Source organism: Barbatula barbatula, assembly GCF_947034865.1.
Source record: "Barbatula barbatula genome assembly, chromosome: 21".
Lineage (NCBI taxonomy): Eukaryota > Metazoa > Chordata > Actinopteri > Cypriniformes > Nemacheilidae > Barbatula > Barbatula barbatula.
Genome location: NC_136784.1, coordinates 4,302,101 through 4,327,656, shown reverse-complemented (window position 1 = coordinate 4,327,656; position 25,556 = coordinate 4,302,101). Strand labels below are relative to the sequence as shown.

Genomic DNA, 25,556 nt, shown 5'->3' with positions numbered 1-25,556 from the left:
TTCTAATTGATGTTGATGGACTACGCTGACTGCTCACCTTTCTGCGTTTTCCTTCTCTCTGTAAGACATTTGAATCTGCCCTGTGAATTTGCTTGTTTTGTTACGTACTTCATTTTACTGATCGTAATTTTTTGGTTTTATTTTACTTAAAAAAAAAATTCAAACAGATCTAACATTCAACTCTCTCTTTTTACCCTCAAGGTTTTGCTCCTGCTTAAAGTGCCACCCACCCAAGTGACTGTCCGTCCTCGTCATGGCGGCAAGGCCTGCCCTTTCATTCTTGTTGGCTGTGCTGGCATGCACTGGGCCGGCACAGCCCTCCCCCCCACTGCTGCTCCGCCCCCGGGAGAGAGAGAGGGACTCGGGAGGGGCTTCGGGCGGAGTCAACATCGCTGTGGTCCACTCCGGCTCCTCCCACCTCCCGGAAACGAGCGCTGGGGTGGGGGGTATGGGCGGAGCCTCTGCAGCAGGCTTTGGCTCTGGTGCCGGGCCAAGCAGCAGCTCAGGGACAGGTGTTTTGAGTCGGGCCTGGTCTGGACAGGTGGGTGAGAGCGTGATGACACCATGGGGGCCGGCTAATGTTATCTGGCTGGCTGTGAACGAGAGCAGTCCAGGGAGCCTGTTGCTACAGTTGTGTGAGTTACTGGACACCACACCACTGCAAGGCCTTGTATTTGAGGAAGAGAAGCCACCACCACCCAACCGGGCACCATTAGCACCAATGCTGGAGTTTGTCTCGGCCCAGACGGGAGTACCTGTCATTGCTGTAGGGGGAGGAGCTGGCCTGGGCAGGGAGCCACAGGTAATACTGAACATCCATTCATAAATCCTTGCAATATTTGTGTTGTATTTAGATTTGTTAAATGGCTGTAGCAGTTTTGCAGGCAAAAGTTTGAGTAGTCTTTAGGTTATTTTCATTTTTTATACTTAGGGATGGGTATCGTTAAGATTTTATCGATACTGCTTATCAGTCCGGTACTTTATCGTTATTCTTATCTGTACTTTTTTATATAAAAAGAAACGAATGAGGCACAGAATTAACATTGATTTGTTTGAATTAACATAATTAACAATAAATAAATAATTCAAAACAAATACATTTACATTTACATTTAGTCATTTAGCAGACGCTTTTATCCAAAGCGACTTACAGATGAGGAAACATTGGAAGCAATTATAACAACATAGGCAACGAAAATACATAAGTGCATCAAACTAGTCCATTAAAGCCTAGCACAGAATAAAAGCTAAGAATAGTGAGGTTAGTAAATTTTTTATTTTTTTATTTTTTTAAAGAAGGAAAGGGAAGAGAATTAGGACAATAAACAATTTACAACAAAAAAAGAATAGTTTTCATAAATTAATCCTTATCCTTATTTACTCTTTTTATTCATCTGAATAAATATACATAAAATGTCTGTTAGCATTCAGCATACGTACCTGACGTAGATGGGGCATCAAGGGATGAACTAGATTGGGCTAAGCAGTCAAAAACAGTGCATTTCTTGTGTTTCCATCCTTACAAGGAAAAGTTTTGTTGCACTTGTGGCAACAAGCATTGTCACTGTCAGCATCAACTTTGGTGAAGCAAGGACAGTTTTGAATGTTTAGTTCTCTCCGCCATCGTCGCGAATCAAGAGCGTCTTTCTTCTATGAGGCTGTTCGTGTGTGTGCACGCACGACATGCCCCCTGTTGTGATAAAATGTGCAAGATAACGTTAATGTAGCAATAACATATAAGATTTTCTTCCTGAGTACCGAAAGCAGAAATGATAAGGGCGGAGCTTATATATGCTCCGGTCTTTCTTAATTTGGCCCAAGGCCCGTTTAATACCCGGTTTTGGCACCCATCCCAATATACACCACACTACTTTTACAATATTGCTTTCCTCCAGCGATTTAAAGTGGTAGTATCTCTGTAATTTTTCATTGATAGTCACAGTTATCCTCACTATGCAAACAGCTCTCAAGGGCCTGGAAAACCACTAAGCTGTCTCTGCTAATTTTAGCAAAACAGTGACTAATTATTCAACCTAATAAGCATTAGTCAACCAAACAGGTCAGCTGGGGTTTTTAAAGAGTGATTTGTAAAGGAAAGCTAAAAATACATCCTTATTATAGATTTTCTTTTATGTCAACATTTTTATATTATTGAGTAAAGATGAAGATATTTTGTAAATTTCCTACCGTAAATATATAAAACTTATGAGTAATATGCTATGCTAAGGACTTCATTTGGACAACTTTAAAGGCCATTTGCTCAATATTTAGATTTTTTTGCACCCTCAGATTCCAGTTGTTCAAATAGTTGTATCACGGCCAAATATCGTCCTTTTTTTTTTTTTTAAACTTAGCGTATTTTTTCAGCTTTCAGATGCTGTAAAAATCTTAATGTCCAAAAATTGCCCCTTAAGACTGGTTTTGTTGTCCAGGGTTGTTAGTCCGTATTCAACCTGTTGGCCATTGTGTTCGTATCTCTAACTAATTCAGGAGGCCTGTGTTTTTCAGAGGGAGCTTTTATTCAATTTTTTCAAATACTTCTTAAGGTCCCTGTGAATTGGAAATTGAGATAATTTTTACTTCCTTATTCTGACACACTTTTGAGTGCAAATAAACTTAAAAGGAGAAAATTTGTGACCGTGGCTTGCGTTTATCACTGTAAATTGATTGGATGTGTGAAAACAGCTATTGCATTGATTTTTAAATGAAATTGGCAGCAGACTGACAGTTGAAGGGGAGGAGTTAAAGGATTCTCCAGCTAAGCCCTCTAATTAACATCTTTAACAAGATCCATAAAAGGAAGGAAGGAGGCGGGAACCGGTTAACGTTAAAATACTTTTAATAAAATAAACAAACAAAGTAAAAAGTCAGCTCCCATACGGTCGACTGCCTGCCATACAAACCACAACATAAAGTCCAGGCCTGGTCCTCTCTAACTGATGGATCTAACTCTAGAGGATGTATCCTCTCTAACGGCCCGGTTGCTCGTCCACTTGTGCTCCCGATCTCCTCTGTGATACGAGACCGGTGCGCGTGCAGCTGACGCTCTTAATTTTACTATAATTAAAAGTTTTGACATAATCTTATTTTGTCAAAATAACGATATAAAGGATATATTTTCACAGAATGTTCTTTACATTATGTAGGATGATTTTATGTACAAAACCATAATTTACAAAATACGACTTTAGCTGAGTTTTCATTGACAGGGTCACATATTTAGGTAATAATGTGATATAATGTGTAAAGTGTATATCAGTTAATTTCAGTTATATATATATTAAGCAGGATGGATTTAAACATGGTAAAATGTGTTAAAGTTACTTCACACTAATCCAATTCTTTGAATTGACAGATTTTCTATTCAAACTGTATTTGGAGCAGGATATGTCGATGGGTTAGCTGTTTTGCTAAGTTGCATTGTAGTCCATTTGTCTAGATGTCAAATAATGGATACGTTTATATTAAATTTTTATAGATCGGCGCTTTGTAAACGCTATGTAAAAGGTGTGTGGTATTTCAGTTGGTTTGTATCCTCTCTGTGATTACAGTCTGCAAGTGTTATTTCTACAGAAAACGCATCCGGAACATCTATTATGTTCTGAAATGACTCAGTCAGAGGCCTATTGACGGTGTCTTTTGTCACTTAAGCATCATGTTGTCAACACATGCCCTGGATTTACAAATATGTTGCATCTTTGTCTATTTTCCCACTTGGCTTGTTGGAAGAAATCCCAAGCAAATGGTCATTCTGCGAGCAACCGGGGTCCACCACTGGCATGTGAAGGTTGATTTAAAAATTGACCGTGTCATATGACTTAAGATTTCAGCATAATTGAGATGACAGATTAAACTTTAATAAGTTTCAGGCTACCTGTGTTGTTTAATTCACACATGGGAGGGAGCCTCTCCGCCGGCGTATTTCTCTCCTGTGGAAAAATATTACATTACATTTTAATTTGCTTGCTTAAGCTTTAATTAACCGCACTCAGAAATGCTCATGTGTTGTGGATTGGTGAGCGCGTGGGTTCAGAGTCACAGAGTTAACTCTCTCACGCTAGGGCTTGTCTCCAGAGACCTCTGTTACCTGTTCACGAACCGCCGACCAGATCACGGCACAAAGGAACCATTTAGATGCTTTAATTAGGATTGTATTTAATAACATCATGTGGTTAAATATTTTTGTGTGAGCAGCGAGATGTCTAAGCCACTGTTTTGGTGCTTTGCTCTGACAGCAAGAGCTGCTGAATGTAATCCAGTTTCAAGTGTTCAATGTAGATTGATTCCAGGCGAATCAAAGCCGCAGCATCAGAGGAGACTGGAGTCTGTTAGTACTGGGAATCTTTTGAAAACACAAACACCTCGGGCGCCCGTTCTTCTCTGAAAAAGAAACCGCGAACATGAAATTGCATATTGCATCTGTTTTCAGCTGATTTTTCGTATTTTATAGGAGCCTTCATGGGTCCATTTTATTATCTGAAGGCATTTAAATGCTTTAAATACATCACTTATTCCACCTGGACCTCAATATGGCGCACTATGCAGTACAGGAGACGTTTCATGTCTCGGGGGCACAAGGTGGCTAATGCACAGCTTCTGGTTCAAGTCTGTTATGTACTGTAAGTGAGACTTACAGAGCTTAATATTAAAGAATATACTACATAATGCAATGCTGCAATGCTAAAGAATATGCTGCAACATAATGCAATGCTGCAATGCTGTATGTCCTCCAGTCTTTCAAATCTCCCTGATGATAGTATGAACTGTTTTATTGTGAACTCCAGTAATTTCAAAGGCTGTACCCTCTGATTACAAGTGCACAAATGTTAAAAAGATTATAATAAGTGCCTATGAAGGGTTATTTGAGCTCTTTGGAACCGAGAACTCTCTCTATGCGAATGGGAAATTGGCACACAGAGGCTTTTAAAGGCATCCAAGCCTGAAACAATATAGGCAATATAGGCTGAGTACTCCGTACCGTTTCCTATAATAATAAATAGGTCATTTTGTAAAAAAGAAATTGATTTTGGTAAACATAGGTTTGATTTATGCGTTTCCAGAAATATGATGGGGGCTTTTTAGATACAGTGAGACTGCAGAATAGGTTGCTCTATTTTTTATGTGTAAAGGTTTAATAGGCGCTTTCAGAGGCAAGGAAGGTATAATGTACAGCCATCTTGTCATTATCGTAAAATAAACCCCAGTCAGTACTCAAAAGTGAAAAGGAGGCTATACTTTATGCCTGGGATTCCACAGACAAAATAATTATGTCATCTATTTAAAATATAGAAACAAGCAGACACTATATCTTTTTTTCCCTTTCAGCATTTGTACACTGTTTTGTGGTTGTTTATCCAAGGTTCTTTCTTAGTTTTAACTGGGGAGCTTCTAGCCATCTATCAAAACTTTTATGCTCACCATATATTAATATTAATATCGGCCTCCCAGGCTATTTTCAATACAGTTGGTAGCTATAGTAACCATTTTGAGTCGCGACATGGCATCTTCTATCTATTTCCTGCATTGTAAAGTGAAGGGAAATGTGGTTTTGAGAGAGACTCCTTAATATATATAATAAATGTAACCGTACTATGTTCCTGCTTCGACAGTCAACAATAATAATAATATTGATACGAGCTGTCAGTCCAGTAAAAATTTTAAACAAATTTATGTAAAATGCAGGATAAGTTATTGAATTACTAAGAAAAGCAATCAAACAAAGATGTTATTGTGAGTCTGATATGTTGCATACAAGTGACTTGAGAAATACATCAAATATCAATATTGTACATTGTCTAACTCACTGAATATTATGTATTGGTCTGGGGCTAAATAAATGTTCTGTTAGACTTTGCTTTTTTACATTTCTGTAATTAGTAATGTTTATTTACAATTACAATGTTTAATTGACAGGCCTAGTAAATATATCTTTTTGAATACATATATTTTATTTCACATGTTAATTTAACATCCTGAGCCAAAACAACCCAAATTTTCACTTTATCAAGATCTGAAATGACTCTCTAAAATTGAATAAAATAAAATTGATTAAATACCTTCTCCAGTTTTGTTGTACCAGATTTTTCAGCGTATCTGATCTCAATGCACTAAGTGGCGGCTGCGAGAAATGTTTCCTGACCCCTTTAACATCTACATCTCCGTAAGTTACAGCACTACTTTAAGCACTTTGAGCTTTTTATGCTAAGCAGTTCTTCATTAAAATGTAGAGCGGAGGTGAGCTTTTATACCTACTTGTACATTTCTGCATTTGGCAGACGCATTTATCCAAAACGACTTACATTGCATTGTCTTATACATTTGATTTTAAGTATGTGCAATCGCCTGGGATCTAACCCACAACCTTGGCATTGCTAGTGCCATGCTATAACCACTGAGCTACAGGAAACCTACTTAATGCTCCTCTACAGTCATGGCATATTGTCCCCCTCCATTAGGTTATTATTTGAAAGACCTGAGGCCTTTATCCTTTGGTCACACCGTGTGAACATTTGATTTACATGTTTGAGGTTATAACTTTGCAGAGTGCCTTGATTTTTGACAGAGATGTGAAAATTCCACTTACGCTTTTACAAATATGTGAAAAGTGAAGTGAAAAAGTATGCCGAGTATACAAGCAATCAATGTTAGGAAACAAAAAAAAACCTGCCAGATTGCCAAGGTAACACCTTGGGGGGTATTATTCATCAGAGAAATGTACCATGGAGTTAATTGAGCCTTTATTTTTACAGGAAATGTTTGTATTGTGGAAAGTCTGTTCCGCGGTAAGCCGAAGTTAACACGGGCAGGTTTAACAGCCAATTGTTTGTTGTTGTCCTGATGGTTATTATGTTGTGATCATTGTGTCAGGCGTCTCCAGACACAAACCACCCCCTATTCTCGCAAAGCGCTCTTTGAGAACACTTATCTAAAGTCTACTCTAAAGTCTACTCTAAATATGCTTTAGAGATACACTGTTCCATAAGCTGATCTTATTCAAAGCAAGCTGCTTACGCACAGATGCAAGTCATCCGACATCCAAAATGAATGATTTGTCAGTATGATTGCATTGCCGAAATTACAATATTTACTCTCACATGACGCTTTAGCAGCTGCCGTACCCACATAACATCTGAACACGGATGATCTTTCAAATCTCTGCAGAGGTCACGCTCCGCTTAACCAAATATTTAGAGAAGTACAGTCAATTAAAGAGGTTGCACATTTTTCGCTGCAGAACGGGCGTCATGCCACAATATATTTGATAATGATTATGAAACATTAGTAAGTGTCAGACTAAGCGTTGCTATTATTCACCATAAAAAGAAAAAGAAAAAATAGTCAGAGTCATAAATCTTCATGATTGTACTGTACAGTGGAATGGTCACCGTCCTGGGTATAAACGGAAAAAAACGAGCTAAGCAAAGCCCAGCTGAGCATTTTAAATGCAGAAGCAGCCAAGGACACTAATGTCACCTGAAACACAGGCTTATGAATAGCAATGAATGCTTTACGTCACGCTGTGTGGGTATTAAGACTGACTGTATTGATCTGAATGAGAAAAAAAGCTACAGGAACAAGAAAGGAAATGGGAGAGAATGAAATGAATGAGAAAAGGTGAAACAAAGAGGTAGAACACTGACGGATGAGTAACTAGGGATATATATAAATCAGAAAATGTCGTTGACGTAGAAAGTGGAACCTGGCCATGACTCACTGGACCTATTTCAAGTGTCACTCTCTAGGTGTTTGTTCCACCATGTCCTAAGTTATCTTCTCTCTTTTGGCGTTTTAGGAAAGTGGCTCTGTCTACCTGCAGTTCGTTTGCTCCACTTCCCTTCAACTGGAGGTCATTTTTGAAGTTCTGGAAGAGTTCGATTGGACTGCGTTCTCGGTGGTCACCACGCGTCACCATGGATACGAAGACTTTCTGGCCATGGTAGAAGGCATGATAGATGGCTCCTTTATCGGATGGGAGAGAAAGAGCGTGGTCATGCTTAACCTGACTGATGACCCGGGAGGTGCTCGTGCACGCAGGCTGCTAAAGGAGAATGAAGCACAGGTCAGACTTAGTTACAGTATACATACACATACAGTCCAGTAAAATGTTGTGTTCTTTTTTCTTTTTGTAAATAATACTATAAACATTACTTAGGGGAGAAGTAAAACATTTGTGTAATATGACAACTTCATCATGTTTCCCAAGCATGATTTCCATATAGACGGTTTCAGCGGCAAACAAACTTTATGTGGCCCAGACTTTGCTTCCGGTAGACCGCCGCAAAGAATCAATAACTGTTGTTTTAACTTAATTTTATACAATGAATATACAATAAAATATTCATATAAATGAATATTCATATAAAGTAAATACAAAATGCAACTTTATAGTATAACCAAACACAGAACGTGCGCGTTTAGATAAATTGCTTACATTTGGTTGATGACCTAAAGTTGTGTATTCATATTAATACGATAAATAATTGTATTTTTATTTATTAATTAAATTAAAATGACACCTTACTTATTAATGGGTTTAAATTGGGTATTTAAGCTCATAATTCAATTTTATTTAGTATTTCAGATTTTTTATTTATTAAATCATCATATGTACTCTCTTAAACCATTGAAGAACAATTTTATCATAAAGAAACTTTAACATCCAAAAAAACTTGTTCGTCGAAGTGGAAAAGTGTCTTCAGACTAAAAAAGTAGGAAAGAAATGACTAGCTGAATGGTTCATTATGGAACTAAAAATGTTTCTTCTGTGGCATCGATACGAGGAACATTTTCTAGCATCTTTTTCTTTAAAAGTGTATTTAAATAAACCCTATTTGAAGAATGTACCAGACGCTCTCTCATTCTCTCTCTGCACTCATGAAGTTCATTCCCTCCCTCTGTGTTCTTTCTTTCATCGAGCTGCTACTCATCCCCCCCCGACAGCAGCTTCTATTTCCGTTTTTTTATTTCAATTCAAAGCGACTTTATTGGCAGTGCAATTAACAATTGTATTACCAAATCAGTCTCGGTTAATTATAGAAGTCTGAATACGACAACGAGAAGAGTAAAGGCAGCTCTAATGCATTTAGAGCAATTATCTCACAACGTTCCCTATGGTAAAGCTCTTTATGTGTTACATACGTTCCTTCCTGCATATTCCCAACTTGCTGTCTCGATTAACCTTCTCACTCATCACGCCGGACCCATTTCACTCTTTACTCCTTTTGTATTTTTCGTCTCTCTCATTCTTCTCTCTCTCTCTCTCTCTCTGGCACCGTGGCCTTTGAATAAACGCCCCCTAAGAGAAGGAGGTCGAGCGACCTACCAAAGAGAAGACGGTATCCATAATGTTACCGAGCAGCGTGACATTAAATGACAGTTTCCACCTGACCCAAGGTGGCCAACTCAATTCCCCACCGGACCGGCCGTGCCAGCAGACATTCTCCGTATTCAACGACTTGACTGATTAATTCTCCACAGTGTTCAAGCACCCGGACTTTCAGACCCTAATCAGTGAGTGATATTGGGCCATATTCAAGGTGTCTGTCATGGTCTACGCTAAAGAAAAATTGGGGTCGTCTGATGCTGTGCGATAGATTCTTATTTCTTTTTCTCACAGTGATTAAAAGTCACTTCAGGTTTCATAAGGACCCAACAGACACAAACTACATCAAAGTGCAGATGTTATCAGGGAGCTTTGTTACAAAATGTAAAAAGCCTGCCTCTGGTGGTTTTCTCCATTTCAATTTGAAAGAAAAGCTTAGCAGCTATATTTTAATTGAATAAGCTATTCCGGCAGGTTGGATACGGCTCTGTTATCAGTAAATAATCCAGTAGCCCCCACAGTGAACCTTTACTCTACCTTTAGATCGCAGGTTGCAAAGAAATGGATGACCAAAAAACAATTTCTATCATAATTTATTCAATACAATGCGGTTTTATTTATTTAGCGCTTTTCACAATGTTTCATTGTTGCAAAGCAACTTTACAGGAAGAAAGACCAAAATAAACTCAAGTTAGTATTCGTAATAACAAGTAAATAACATGGGTCTATCTCTGCTCTTGTTTGTTGATGGAGATTACCTGGGCTTGAGCTGGGATGATCAATTAAATTCACAGGGAACTCGCATGAGGATGGTACGTGACGATCAGCTGGTGCTGGTGTAATGTGTGGTTTCCTCTGGATTGGTATCCCGATGGTCAGTCAGTCTACAGGCTCTCACAGGAGGATGACACCAGGTGGTCCTGCTTGAGCTGGCATAATCTGTGGTTGCGCTGGGATGGGTATCCCAAGGTAGGGGAGGAGGGCAAAGAGAGAATAATTAGCGTAGCTGCTGTCCATTTACTTATAAACAAGGTATAATACCTTTTATTCATTTCAATGCAATACAGTGGCGGACACATAACTAAGATGTTGTCACGTTTTCACTTCTTTGTCAAATGAGATAACGTATTTACGAAACGTGTTCTATAGAGCAGTTTGTCCGTTTGAAACATTTACGAATTACATACAAGGAGACCCGTAATGTATAGATAGAAATAGCTCATTTTTAAGGTAATAAAAACATAGCGCCCCATTATGTAAGGTCTTTATACAACTCTGAAGACGTAGTTATGTATATTTTATTACATTTCTACCAATAGATCCGCCAGAAAACTAAACGCATTACATTTCAAATTATATGAACATATTTCAAAACTGAAAATATGTTAACCAACATACTGTACATGTTTTATATTCTTTCTAGGAAAGGAAAGCATCATTACCACTACTAAATGTGAACAGCCAGGTTTTAGTGATGCTGTAGATGGGAAGCCATTACGATATATGCACATTTGTGATATTTCTACAATTTTGATTTTGACTGTGCAGCCCTACTCTGTTGTTTTTCTATTTCTTATTTGAGCTTCTCCCTTTTTTATTTTAATATTTATATTTTTATATTATGTGACCGAATGATCGTAGCTTTCAAAACACTGCAGCCATTAAACGGGTTGGTTTGACGTTCCAACAAAATGTTATAAACTGAAACAACCTCTCACCAATAGGCTATTGATTTCACACTGCTGCTTTTGCTACCGTTGTTACTGGAATTGTTGTGCAGGTCACCAGTCAACAACCCACGTCTCAAGAGCAGTTTTATCTCCCTGTCAGGGGCCTGTGGCTACGTGTCAACAAGTGGGATAAGCAACCCGTCTCCAGCTAGAAAAACAACACCCCTGCACATACAAGCAGTTTTAGGAAGTCTGACATATTTCACCTTTTGTGAAACGTGTGAGGTCGAACTTGAGAAGAATCCTTCACACGTCACTTTCCCAGCGTTGTCAGTTTTTGGAAAGTCTCAGGGTTATGTAAAGCATCTTGAAAAGCACAAGGTAGCACATGAATAACAAGCCAGATCACTCTGTCCTGAATTATCTGATGGAGACATATATGTGCTGGTGCCTCTGAAGTTCACATAACATTGGTTGTTTCTTAAGATATCGTCTTTTGTGTTTCACATATAAATAATCATATACAGGTTTTGATAGACCTGAGGGTGAATAAATAACAGAATTCATATTTTTGTTGAACTGTCGCAGAATATTTGCTCTGCATCCAATAAGTTCAATGTTTTTTCATGATTAACCTTTTCCTGCTCTGTTATTATAGGTGCGACTACTCTATTGCTCACAGGAAGAAGCGGAGTACATTTTTAAGGCGGCATGGGCATCTGGCCAAGCGACCCCATCACACATGTGGTTTGCAGTAGGACCGGCTCTGTCAGGACTGGGTCTTGAAGGTCTACCCAAAGCTCTGTTTGCCGTGCGACCCCAGGGATGGAGGGACGAACCACGCCGGCGAATCGCTAAAGGTGTGTCTGTTCTGACTCACGGCGCCATGGCTTTACGGCGAGAGTACGGCGGGGCTAGAGGGACAAGCTTTGCCGGGAACTGTGTGATGGATGGAAACCAAACTCGGAGGGTGCCAGATAGGATCAGGTAAGAAACTTGAATACATTTTTCTTTAAACAGTCATGTCCAGGTCCTTTTTATGGTCCATATTGATTTGCTCGAGCTAGTGAAAAAATTCAATAAAATGCCTGGCAGCTCTAGAAATGATAAAGGTATTGACATATATGCAGACTAGACCCGCCCCATTAAAAATGACAAAGAATGTTGAATTATTTAATAAATATTTATTGCATTTAGTACTCTTTTGTAAAACATCTCCCCCCACAACTAACACGAGCTGAATCCTTTATTTGAAAGCGTGCATCACCTTACTGTTCATTTACTTTGTACTGTTGGAGGAAATTGCCTTAAACTGGTACCAACTTGGGCGGCAACATAACAATCACTAATGAGTTCCTGTTTCATCTCTTGCTATTCAATATTCAGAGCTGGAATGAATAGCAATGCCAAAATCACAAATGTGATGACTGCAACAAAACTCTCTGTTGTCTGTTTCCTGGCTTTTCTGTCCCTGTTTTTCATCTCCGACCCTGATGGCTTCACATACTCACACACCCACGCTAACCCTCCACCTGCATTTGATTTAAGTTTGACAGCCCAAACTGCTGGGATTTGCAGCCTGTCAGTCATGTTTGCCACAAATCACTCAATCTTCAAAAAACTGTGGCCTCGAACAGCACCATCAACTTGTCTCTTATTGGGTGCGCTTTTGCAAAAGCGTTCCTGTCAATCATGCGTGAACTGAGGGAATCATAAATCATCTTGCCACCTTCAAAAGTCAGTCATTGAACATGACATCAGGTGACGATAAGGCTTTGTTAACTGCGAACAAGCCTGTTAGTTTACATATTGAGCGTTCTCTGTAGCACACTTTGCTAGCACACAAGATGATTCAACTTGATCCTTTACTTGAAAGGGGTTTACGTCTCTACCGTAAAGTGTTGCAACATCTGTTCCTAAAGGAAGACCCACCAGAAGCCTCTCGCTGGTGTGTGAAGTTGCAGACTTTTAGTTATTGCTGTATGTTTTTTATTTTGTACTCTAATGGTTTTTCCATTGATCTTCATTCATTAGTTCATTCATTAATAGTGCTGACCACAGAATCAACAGAATAAATCATCTAGGGTCGTTTCCTTAGTTATTTATCTTATTTAAATGTTTTGCTGTCTAAAACTATGGCATTAAATAAACTGATCTGTTCCTAGTCTTAAAAAAACTAAGAAACCATTAGCCATACAGTGTAGCCTTTTCTCTCTCTACCATTTGAACTCTGTGACATTATTTGAGAGTTTTTTTATTTATTATTCAAACACACATTTGTTGTGACATTATTTTGCAAAAAATTGTATTTATTTATTTGTTTAAGCACACATTTTTTATTGTTGCATTCTTTTTCAATATTTTATATTTATCCAAGTACAAGTTTATTTGTGACATTATTTTAAGCATTTTTTTGCATTAAAGAACAAATTTTTTTATTGTGACACTATTTTAAGCATTTTTAATCATCTCTTAAGCACACTTTATTTTGTGACATTATTTTGCAAAAACAAATTTATTTATATAAATACACGTTTTTTTAATTGTGACATTACTTTTCAGTATTTATTTAACCACACATTTTTTGTGAAGTGACTTTTCAGTATTTATTTAACCACACATTTTTTGTGAAGTGACTTTTCAGTATTTTGTATTATTAAAGCACACATTCGTTTTATTGTGCCATTTTGTGTTTTTCACTTTTTTTGTATTTCTTTGTAGAATTTCTATTTTCGTTATTCTTTATTTATTTAAGCACACATTTTTTGTGAGCTTATAAGTATTTTTCATTATTAAGGTCCACTTTATTTAATCTAGGAGTGAAATATGACGCATATTTGTTGTGGTTTATAAAAGCGATAACCCACATGAAGGGGTTATGGTTATTTTAACATCCCTGTGTTTGTATCTGATAAGTTTATGGAGAAACGAACAGTGATCACCTGGATAATTAAAACTATTAGCTACGATATCGACTCTTTGAGCAAAACATAATTACTTCGATTTGTATTTGCAGTCCATTCAACATTTGCAGACCTACAGATTTACACAGATGTACAGATGTACACAGTTGCAGTGCATTTATTAGATGGGGCTGTCACACCATTTTACTATCTGATCTCGAAGCAGCATCATTTACCGTCTCTAGATTAAAAATGGAGGCAGATGTGCTAAACGCTGTTTTTAAATCAGTCAATAGAGACAGACACCGGGAGGATGAACAGGCCAGAGTGTTACTATGAGTAAGCATATTGCTACAGAATTGTTGCCCCCTACTGCTAACGTTTTGTTACTGCTCAAGGTAATGGAGTGTGATGAATGCTCACCTGCATTCCTGACCAGACTGCCACAGTCTTTATTGCCTTTCTCCTTTCAGTGTGCATTACTTCTTTTAAGGTTGATTTTCTTTTTAAATCTAATGCTTTGTCAGCCATCTTGAGTTTATGGGATTGACAAATTACAGTTTGACAGAATCTCGCCTTTTATTCTAGTGTTGTTTGCCTATTGTTCACACATACTATATATTTGGACATGCTACTCATTTGACATGCGTTTTTTTGCACACTTTATAGTAGGGAAGTATGCAATTTGACCTGTGGGATTGTTTTACTGTACTTACTTTCTCTCTTTTTCAACAATCATTATTTGTCTAAATTATTCATAACATTTTCTTTTCCACTTCACTTCCCATCTTCATCTTTCAACACAGTTTCATAAGAACTCTCTCCCCTCTCATCATGTCAGCGTCACTGTTCTAATTCCATCACTTTATCTCATTCTGCTTTTCTCAGTTTTATCCCCCTCCCTTTCTCCTACCACTTTTGTTGTCCCCCACCCTCTCATCCCTTCACTTCTCCTCCCCATTCCCTTCTTCCTCCCGCGGGCGGCTCTAAAGAGGCAAGATTGCAGTGTCGTGTTGCATGTTAATGGGATAATTGGTTACGGTGCAAGCCAATTCTGCAGAGGGAAATATCACAGACTGTCAACCGTGCAACAGACCTCCCAGGCCGCACATGCTTACTCAATCTCACCTTCGCTCACTCGCTCACTGTCCAGTGTTGTTTACTTGCTCACTCGTTTGTGCCTTCGCTCACTCGCTCACTCATTCAAGGTCTTCTTCATCCCTCATGTTCTCGCTTCAATGCCCACTTCCTCTCATTAACTCGTGCTGTCTGTGCAGAATGCTGCAGCGGTATTGAAAAATCTTGAGCAAACTTCGTCTCTCTCACTCCCTCCCTCTCTGTCTCTCACTCTCTCTCTCTCCCGCTCTGCCTGTGTGTGTTTTTCAAAGCTGCTACATTATCTAGAATGCATTATGGTTGAATGCTGCTACCTAGACAGCATTTTTAAGTATCATGGGCACATTTGAATGTAGCTCCCTGATCTAGACAACATCTTCAGGAAGCACAACCGTGCTTAAACATTCCTGCTTAGACAGCGCTTTTAGGCATCATGGGTACATTAAAGGCAAATGCTTCTGCCTATACAGCATTTTGTGCTAGACGCATCATAGTCAAGCTATACAGTAAAAAGCTCTAATGTTTTTAGATGGACCGCATTTGTGACCCAGTCTGCGAAAATGAAGCTAAAGTAATGTGATATCTTTGATTTCAATGTCCATCAAGTCAATATTATTGAAAACAATGGTTGAAATCAAACTTTTGAGACGTTAGTCTGTTTTTTCACAGACCGGGTCACATTGAGGATCATTATACGTATATTTTAACATTTCTATCTTAAGATGGGATTTTTTCATTCAACACATTGTTTATTTAGTACAATTAATGTACAACAAAATTCAGCAGATTGTTTTTTATTAATACAATTATTATATAATAAAATATTAATATAAATAAAATAAATAAATAATTATATTAATAGCCACTAGCCAGACGGTCAACAAAAACAGACAAGAAGTTATTAAGGGTGCATCCCAGGAAACCGTCTATAGACAACCTGATCGCCTTCAAAATGGTAACGGCAAATTTGCCCCTTTACCTTAAAGGTGGGGTGTCCGATTTCGTTTAGCCGTTGCTGATGTGCAAATCACCAAAACAAACACACCCCAACCCCATCTTCCACTTTCGTCACCGCTCGGCCAGACTAATGTCCGTCCTGTTCACTGTGCACCCTTACTGGCTGATTGGCTATTAGGTTGTTTTGGTACTCGGCCCGACTTCGTCTAAACAAGTGTAATTTGGAAATCGGACACCCCGCCTTTAACTCACTGCTTCAGGTCTACATCCCCTCCCGTCATCTTCGGTCTGAAAATGAGTGACGGCTGGTTGCTCCATCACAGCGAGGCACCAAATCGGTTGCAAAAACCTTTCCTCATTCGGTTCCCCTGTGGTGGAATGAACTGCCAGCCTCCACCCTAACTGCAGCATCCTTCACAACTTTCAAAAAACAACTCGAAACATAAATGTTCCGCATTTATTTGACTAACCAAAAACTGTCTATGTCTTGTGTCTAGAAAATAAATAAATAAATAAACGATCTTTTTGTTCATTCTCACCCTTGCTTACTCCAGTCTTTATCCTCCTAGTAGCATGGCCTTGTAAACTAACGGTTATATGAATGTTATAATCAAGATATAATTTTGGGCATCAGAATTGTCACTGTCTAGCAAGCATTTTTGGCAAGCATTATATTTAAATGTTCCTATGTAGCCAGCATTCTGAAATGAGCATCTGTTTCAAATGTGCCTATGATTTCCAAAATGTTGTCTGTGCTTTGAAACAGCCCCTCTCTCTCCCAGTCTCTCGCTCTGATTTGCACCCAAGGGTTAGCCATATAGCCGGTGTGTACAGCCATATTGAGACACATGCCTCTCTTTGACACACATGCACAGCTGCAGTAAAGGGCAATGTCTCCGCTTATCACCATATTAATGCTGCTTTAATGGCCACATTAAACCCCTCGAACGTTTCAGATGTTTAAACGATCTCTCCTCCTCGTTACCCCCTCTTCCTTTCCTTTCTCTCCGTCTCTTTCTACATCTCCCTGTCTATCAGCAAGCGCAAATCCACAACACATCACTTCCTCCCCATGTCCTCAGGCACCATATCTCTTTCTTCTCCACCTCTTTCTCCAACCTGTCGTAGTACGTATGTCTCACTTTTGCTGATTTCTGTTGCTCGCTTTTTATGTTTCGCTTTCCATATGTCAGTCCACATCTGCTGCGTTTCCATTTCGTGTCCTGCTCTCGGTCGCTGTCTCTTCCATTGGCATGACATGGGTGACATCTGTATTCTGCTACGTGCTGCGCTTTAGGTTGTTTGTTCGCCCCACAATGTAAGGCATTAGCGGAACACGTGTAATGTCAATGGCGGTGTCGCTATGACAACCTTGCAGGGGTCTGGAGCTCGATAACGGGAAAGTGAGAGTGCTGGTATTGCGGAGACGAGGTTGTTAAGACTGTCACGCTTCACACCGCACTCCAGAAATGCGTACCAGATAAATTAATCATGCTGTATTGGACTTTTTCATTGCCCCTCTGGATGAGATACTGTGTGTGACCGATCGAAGAAACGCAAGATTGAACTTAATGTATTAGGGTATGATTTCTCTTAGCATTGTGCGAGGTTCCAGTCTTTTATGCGAAATGAACATTGAGGAATATGAAATACAGATTATGAACGACAAAGCATTAAGCTCGCTCTTGCCTAAGCAATACAGCTCACATTAAATTAAACGGCATTAAACCGAGAGCCCTCAGTAACCATCATTCTCACCAACACCAAAATGAACATGATCTCTTATATAGAGCCTGACATAAATAATGGATCAGATATCAAATACAATTTCTCCCATAGACAGAGGCAGCAGGACTTATGAGACAAATCTCATAAAAGCGGCCGGGGCGTCCCGTGAAATGATGGCCTCAAATAAAAATGAAAAAATAGTATTTTTCTCTGGCCATTACTGCATTGACGCTGGAAAGAAAGCCCCTGACAAATGGGAGACGGGAGAAGCAGCTCTCACGTGCGGAGGGAGAAAGATCGTCTGTTGTGATGTTCGCGTTTTGCGTCCCTCACTTTCAGAGTTTCTGCCCTACTCTCAGCCTTCTAGTTGTCATGGTGACTAACAAGAGCATCTCTGCAGCATCCTAAGAGCTCCAAACACTGAATATTGAATACAAGGCACCGGGTGGAATGACTTCCACGTCCTGCCTCCGATCTGGAAGCGTGATAAAAGTGCAGTCACGGAGCTTTGACTGCAGTGCCTTGGGGCATGTTGTGGGTATCCTCCATCCACCCAGTTTTTCCTTCTTAGATCCTTTATTGATCTATTCTGGTGTGATGTTTATCCATTACATTATCCTTGGTTTTTCACCCATCTATTTATTTGCTCTCGACTTGTCTATTAATTCATAATTTAAATGGTTTTATGGTGTTATTGTTGCAATCCATGGCTATTTTTGTTTAAATGTTTTATGTTACTGTATATAATCAATGTTGAGAACTGTCTCCTATAATACGATTATAATAATGAATATAGATTGAGCTATCGGGTTGGATTTCAAGAGAAATGTCATTGTTTTTCTACACATTTAAAAATATTTGTGTCAAATAACCTGCAATTTTGTATCAAATATACTACATTTCGTTACACTGTACTTGTATATGTGTAATGACAATAAAGTTGAAAGTTGAATCAATTTTATGTTCCAAACAGAAACGGGGATTGACCGAATTGATATATTTAAATCAATTTAAATTTAATTTTGAATTTAATTAAATCGATTTAATAACAATATTAATCTCCTTTTCTTATCATTATTATAATAATATATCAAAAAGAATAATCTGTCACGGTGTGGGTCGGTTCATTCTGTCACGGTGTGTGGACAGAACCCAAACGCAGGCAGCAGAGTTAAATAACAAAAACTTTATTTAAACAAAAGACCCTCGATGGGGAGAACATGATCTAAAACAAGACAAAAATGTAAACTAAAACTTTCCACAAGGGGAACAAAACAAACAAAGTCCTTTGAATAATAAATCAACAAAATCCACAAACTTAGAACAGGAACAAACACGATAATCCATAGACAGGAATAATCCAACAAGGTGACGTGAGGAGGTACGATGATGACAAAATGACAATGAACCGACAAGGGACAGAGGGAAAACTGGGGCTTAATAAAGGGAAAACACTAACAAGGACTGATGACACAGGGAGAGTGGCCACAGGTGACAAGGATGAAACACTAAGGGAAAGCTAACAGGAGGATTGCACGAGGCAGGTGAGGGGACTGAAACACTAAGGGAAGGATGGATCAGGGCTGGAGACAAGACTAACACTAACGGACTGCTAACAGGGAAACAAGGGGGCGGGGCTAAAGGACGTGACACCGGAGAGAGAGCATGGCTTCTCAAACCAAAACAATGCTCTTTCTCCACACAAAACACATGGGACTGACATGATCCTGCCACAAGACTCGAAAACCAAGACAAGGAGAGGCAGGATCATGACAGAGCGCCCGCCTTAAAGAACTCCTCCAGGAGTTCTTCAAGATCACACTAAACATGACAAGACTGACAGACAGGAGGACAGACACCACAAACACAGAACAGAACACACTAGGGGCAGGGCTGACATGACTAGAAAGGGATTGGGGTTGGACAATAAAATAAACATCAATGGGAAGGGGGGAGGCGGAATTGGTGGGAAAAACTTGGGAACATAACTGGGTGGGGACTTAGGAGGGACAGGACCCTGCTTCCTAGAGCTGGGCGGAGGGGTGGGGTAGGAAGGTCTGGGCATGGAAGGGATACCTCTCTTGGAGTGGGAGGAACTAGAAGGGGTAGGGCATGACAGGACGGCCGTAGTTGGGAACGGCTGGGGCAAGGCTGACTGGGTTGTAGGTTGGAGGGCCGGCTGGGCAGGACTTGACGCTGGCTGGAAGGCCGGCTGGGCAGGACTGGGTGCAGGACGCACCACCGGACTGGACGGGACCACCGGACTGGACGGGACCACCGGACTGGACGGGACCACCGGACTGGACAGGACCACCGGACTGGACGGGACCACCGGACTGGACGGGACCACCGGACTGGACGGGACCACCGGACTGGACGGGACCACCGGACTGGACGGGACCACCGGACTGGACGGGACCACCGGACTGGACGGGACCACCGGACTTGATGCCTGGGCAGGGCTGAATACCGGCTGCTGGGCTGGACAGGATGGTGCCACTCTCCTCTGCCTCTTCCTCTTTGACCGGCTCACAGGACGTGTGGCCGGCTGCAGAGTAGCGGTGGGGGACCCCACTATCTCCGTGCTGGAAGAGTCGGACGGGGAGTCCCACGACTCCCTCCGTCCACGCCTACCACGGAGGCTAGCTGATGGTGGAGCAGAGGCTGGTGGCGCGGCGGTTGTCAACACCCCGAGCTTCAGGGCAAGACCCTCAGGGATGGGGCCCAACGGAGATGCAAAACATGGAGCAGTTGAGACCCTGGGCTCCGGTCGGCTCATGACAAACCTGAGCACACCCTCGAAGTCCAGCGGTCTCAGCCTCCTCGTCTCCGCTGGAGATAGGGGAACCCTGAGGCCGTGGATGAATGCTGCGGTCACCTCCTCCTCTCCGAGGACCACCTCTCCTGCAGCTTCCAGAAACCTATCAAGGTAGTCCGCCAGGTCTGAGTTATCCTGGCGAACGCTGCAGAGGGGACGAGGCTGGCAGGACCTTGCAGCAAACACTGCTGCCTGCTGGGTTCTTCTTGGTCGGTTCATTCTGTCACGGTGTGGGTCGGTTCATTCTGTCACGGTGTGTGGACAGAACCCAAACGCAGGCAGCAGAGTTAAATAACAAAAACTTTATTTAAACAAAAGACCCTCGATGGGGAGAACATGATCTAAAACAAGACAAAAATGTAAACTAAAACTTTCCACAAGGGGAACAAAACAAACAAAGTCCTTTGAATAATAAATCAACAAAATCCACAAACTTAGAACAGGAACAAACACGATAATCCATAGACAGGAATAATCCAACAAGGTGACGTGAGGAGGTACGATGATGACAAAATGACAATGAACCGACAAGGGACAGAGGGAAAACTGGGGCTTAATAAAGGGAAAACACTAACAAGGACTGATGACACAGGGAGAGTGGCCACAGGTGACAAGGATGAAACACTAAGGGAAAGCTAACAGGAGGATTGCACGAGGCAGGTGAGGGGACTGAAACACTAAGGGAAGGATGGATCAGGGCTGGAGACAAGACTAACACTAACGGACTGCTAACAGGGAAACAAGGGGGCGGGGCTAAAGGACGTGACACCGGAGAGAGAGCATGGCTTCTCAAACCAAAACAATGCTCTTTCTCCACACAAAACACATGGGACTGACATGATCCTGCCACAAGACTCGAAAACCAAGACAAGGAGAGGCAGGATCATGACATAATCATCTTTATCTTATTTTATTATTATTACACGAAAATGAGGATAATAATAATATTTTTTTCTGTCATTATTATAATAATATATCAATAATAAGAATCATCTTTATCTTCTATTATTATTATTATTATTATTATTACAAGAAGAAGAAGATGAGGGAAAATAATAATAATTGTATTCATTAATAATAATAATAATATTTTGATGATGTTATAATTGCAATTCACAAACATGGTTCATTTATTACGTTAAAGACCTTTTTTTCTATATGTTGATCATGGCTATCTACCTATTTATTCAATTTCTCTCTTCTTATTCGTTCACTATTTCATTCATCTCATGTATTCGCACATTTATGTTCATTCTGTGCCCTAACTTTTCTTTTGTATCCATCTTTGAAACAATTTACCCTTTTGAATCCTCTCTCCACTAATTCATTCATGGATTTCTTGCAGTCACCTCATATGCAAAGTTCTCTCCCATTTATTTCTTCACCACTCTGTTAATTTCTTTCTTTTATGTATTCATTCGTGAAGGTCTGAAGCCATCCATCTTTTCAAATTCTCTCTACTTTTTAATTTATTATTCATTAATTCATGATTGTTGTTATTGTACACTTTCCATCCATCCCTTCATCTTTACTCAGTCCGTCACTTTGTGAGCCAGTGAGCTAGATTCAGTCCTTCTGACAATTAATTGTTATATTCATTGAGATTCAGTGTTGTAATGTTCAACAGAAGAGGTTTACTTAAGAGTCCCTTAAGCGTTCAGCACAAATCACACATACGCACACACACACACACACTACCCAGAGTGGAGAGGTGACTAATGGAAGGCCCATCTATCACTCTTTATCTGTCTCTGCTCGCTCTCCTTCTCTTTATCACTTTCACTCAGACTCCTCCTTTATCACCCTGCTCTTTTTTCCCTTCTCCTGCTGCAGGTTCTTCAGTAACATAACTCTATCTGGCCGGGACTATTCCTTTAATAATGACGGTTATCTGGCAAATCCGCTCTTGGATGTTATCTCCTACACTGCAGGAAGAGGCTGGGAGGAGGTAGGGGAGGAGCCATTAGTACGCTTAAATGCGTTCAGATATCCGCGCTTGTCGTTAACTGCTTTAAATGCAGCACCCAGGCGAGCTCACATTTTGCCTGGCCACTTAAATGCAATATAAATGGAATGCGAAGAATGCATTTGAAATGGAACTGTGTCTCATGCTGGGGGGACTGAAGTAAATCGAAGAGTAAATATATGCTAATTTACACTGCATTTCAATACATTTTGCTCGAGGTTGCTTTGATTCGGTTTGTGGAATTGTGTTATAACATATAAAAGATCTCGCCATCTAAGCCAAATCAATTTACAGTTTGAGAATTGCAAAAAGCAATCTGACTACTGTATGTCTTTAAATGATTTGTCATTTTTTTCAATTATTTGAAGAGTTTGGTTCCAAAATGAAAACTACATAGTATTCTCAAAAATCATGTTTTTTATTATGTAAACATGTTTTTATTGTGTTAGTTAGCTATATATTTATTGTTATTATGGCTCAAATCAAAACAAACGGACTGCAGTTTGATTGATATTTACTGGAATGCACAATATAAAACAGGATTTTGGAAAATGTTTTGTCATTATGGAACCAAACTCTTCATTTGTTTATTAACACAAAAAAATACTTAGTACAGGAAGTTCTGATTTTCTGATTTACAGTATTTCTTTACCCTACTGGAAACTCTGAATGGATGATTTTTATCAAGTTATGTGCTTTACAATATTAAATGTTCCTGTTTTGGTGAATTGCCTGCAGATGTATATGCTTTTGAATACAATTGAATGGTAGTTACAAATGACTGCACAATACTGTGAAAGATTTCTTGGCAAATGTAAATAAGCAATAATAGATTTTTGCAGGCAACATATTGGTACTCATGCTCTATTTGACATTTCACAATGGCTGTCTAACAGCCAAAGCAATAAGGAAAACCGTAGAATACTAAATAAAAACGATTTCATATCTTTTAAAAAACTTTGCATCCGTCTGAGGTCAGTTTTACATCCTTTTAATGATGTTTCATCACCGCTGTAGGTAGGTTGGTGGGAGAACGGAGTGCTGCGTCTGCGATACCCACCCTGGTCCCGTTACGGCCCCTTCCTCAAGCCTCTGGACGATACGCAGCACCTGCGTGTCGTCACGCTGGAGGAGAGGCCCTTCGTTATCGTCGAACCCGCTGATCCCGGAACGGGCTCCTGCATCAGAGACTCTGTGCAGTGCCGTCTGCCGCTCAACAACAGGTCAAGGTTCAATTTGGATTTTTCAACTGGAAATGTTCAACCTCCGAGGTTATCAATTTGGCAAATGTGGCAGTGAATATGCAGATGTTGCAAATTACTTTTGCGATACCCGGTGGGCATTCATTCCCCTTCCTGTCACTAGCACAGATGGAATTTAAACAAATTAGAAATGCAAGTAGAAATGGAAATGGTTGATCAATGATAGGTTTGCATTAGTGCACTTTACTTCATTTACACAAAATGAACTGTCGCTGCTGTTAGTTTTACTTAAGCCATCCTTGTTCACAGTACATAAAGAATGCAAGTAACTTAATAAATGTAAGTTAACTATGTTATTTATACCAAAATTTTGATTGTGTTTGACAGGTCAACTTTACATTGTTGAGTAGAACGCAAAACCCTATAATATCGTACCTATTGTTGAGTTTACTTAATATAAACAAGTTCATTCAACATGACTGGTTGAGGGGGATTTTCAGTTCCCAGCATGCTTTGCGTAAGACTGCATCTAGGCTGTAAATTTAGTGTTGTTTTAAGTGTTTTTCAGTAAAGAATTTATCTTTGAGCTTTAAAAGAGTATTTTTGTTTCAGGGTTGCCATTGTTTTGAAAAGTGGTACTTATGCTTAGGCTGGGAAAGTTTTTTATGAGCAAATCTCATAAATATGATGTCTATTGCATCATTCAATGAGCTTTAACTGTGCTAATGCCTGTACTGTGATGCCTCTCATCTGATTTGCTCATTGTGTTTTGACGTACATGCAGTAAGTCCGTATATAATTTATGTATGACAACAAAAATTACCATTTGAGATACAATTAACTTAAAATTACTGGTACAATCGGAATAGTTTGGATTTGCTGAAATGTTTTGGCAACATTACTTATTTTCTTCATACAACTAAAGTGTTATTTGTTCAAATTGCTTAATATTTTTGCATGGAACCACGACGCAGCTTTTTAAGTAAATTCAACAAATAATGTTTTTGAGTGTAATATATTTAAATATTGTTTACTTTCTCCTAGTCCTTATACAGCACCTGGGTTAATCTCACAGAAATGGTCAAGAATATCTCCAGGTCATATTTCAACCCAACCGTGATAAGAAAAATATTAGATTTGGTTGAATAAGGTGTTGTTAAATATGATTTTGTTAATGGAAAATAAAGCATTTTAGAAACATTATAATTTTTTGCATTGTGATATTGGGACATTTTCATGACAGTGCGTGAAGTTTCTTTGAACCCTAAAGATTCATGAATGTAATTCTAATGGACAAACATTTAAATAATATATAAATATTCGCACATGGTGTTTGTCATGTTTTCATGTTTTTGTAAAACAAAGAAATATTTTCAGTGATATTCACCTAATAAATTTAGAATTAGTTCTCTTCTACTTTTCTTTATAAGAATTTAAAGCTTTATTCTGCTATATTATGTTTGTTTTTTGTGTGTTTGCACCAAATTCTAAGAGCAGATGTTCATTACATTTCTTTTGCTTTATTTCCTTTACGTAATTTCTTTTTGTCAATGGCCTCTTTCTGTTTCTCTTCTTTTCAATTACAGCATGGTTTCTGAGAGCATTCTATCCACGAAACACTGCTGCAAAGGCTTTTGTATTGATGTTCTCAAGCGCCTGGCTAAAATAGTGGGCTTCACCTATGACCTCTATCTGGTGACCAATGGCAGGCACGGAAAGAACATCGATGGAGAGTGGAATGGAATGGTCGGCGAGGTCAGACCCTTCTTTTATTGCCCAACTACTTGGTGACCTAAAAATTATTTTTCAATTAAGTTCACTGTGGAAGTTTTCCCTTCGATTATGGGGTTGTTGAGATGCCACACCCAAACTTA

At 39.5% G+C, this 25,556-nt stretch overlaps 2 protein-coding genes across 2 annotated transcripts in view; both read left to right on the top strand.

Annotated features, from left to right (window-relative positions):
- The window catches only part of cacng8a (calcium channel, voltage-dependent, gamma subunit 8a), a gene marked incomplete at its 3' end in the record, with an annotated part of 92,348 nt that overhangs the window by 17,813 nt on the left and 48,979 nt on the right, over positions 1-25,556 (top strand). The window lies entirely within an intron of this gene.
- Positions 551-25,556, top strand: part of grin2da (glutamate receptor, ionotropic, N-methyl D-aspartate 2D, a) — a gene marked incomplete at its 3' end in the record, with an annotated part of 38,583 nt that continues 13,577 nt past the window's right edge. The window contains exons 1-6 of the mRNA XM_079485039.1: positions 551-802; positions 7,793-8,059; positions 11,651-11,979; positions 22,348-22,462; positions 23,498-23,703; positions 25,269-25,437. Coding sequence (XP_079341165.1) covers positions 557-802; positions 7,793-8,059; positions 11,651-11,979; positions 22,348-22,462; positions 23,498-23,703; positions 25,269-25,437 — 1,332 coding nt within the window. The 5' untranslated portion in view covers positions 551-556. The remainder of the gene's footprint in view (positions 803-7,792; positions 8,060-11,650; positions 11,980-22,347; positions 22,463-23,497; positions 23,704-25,268; positions 25,438-25,556) is intronic.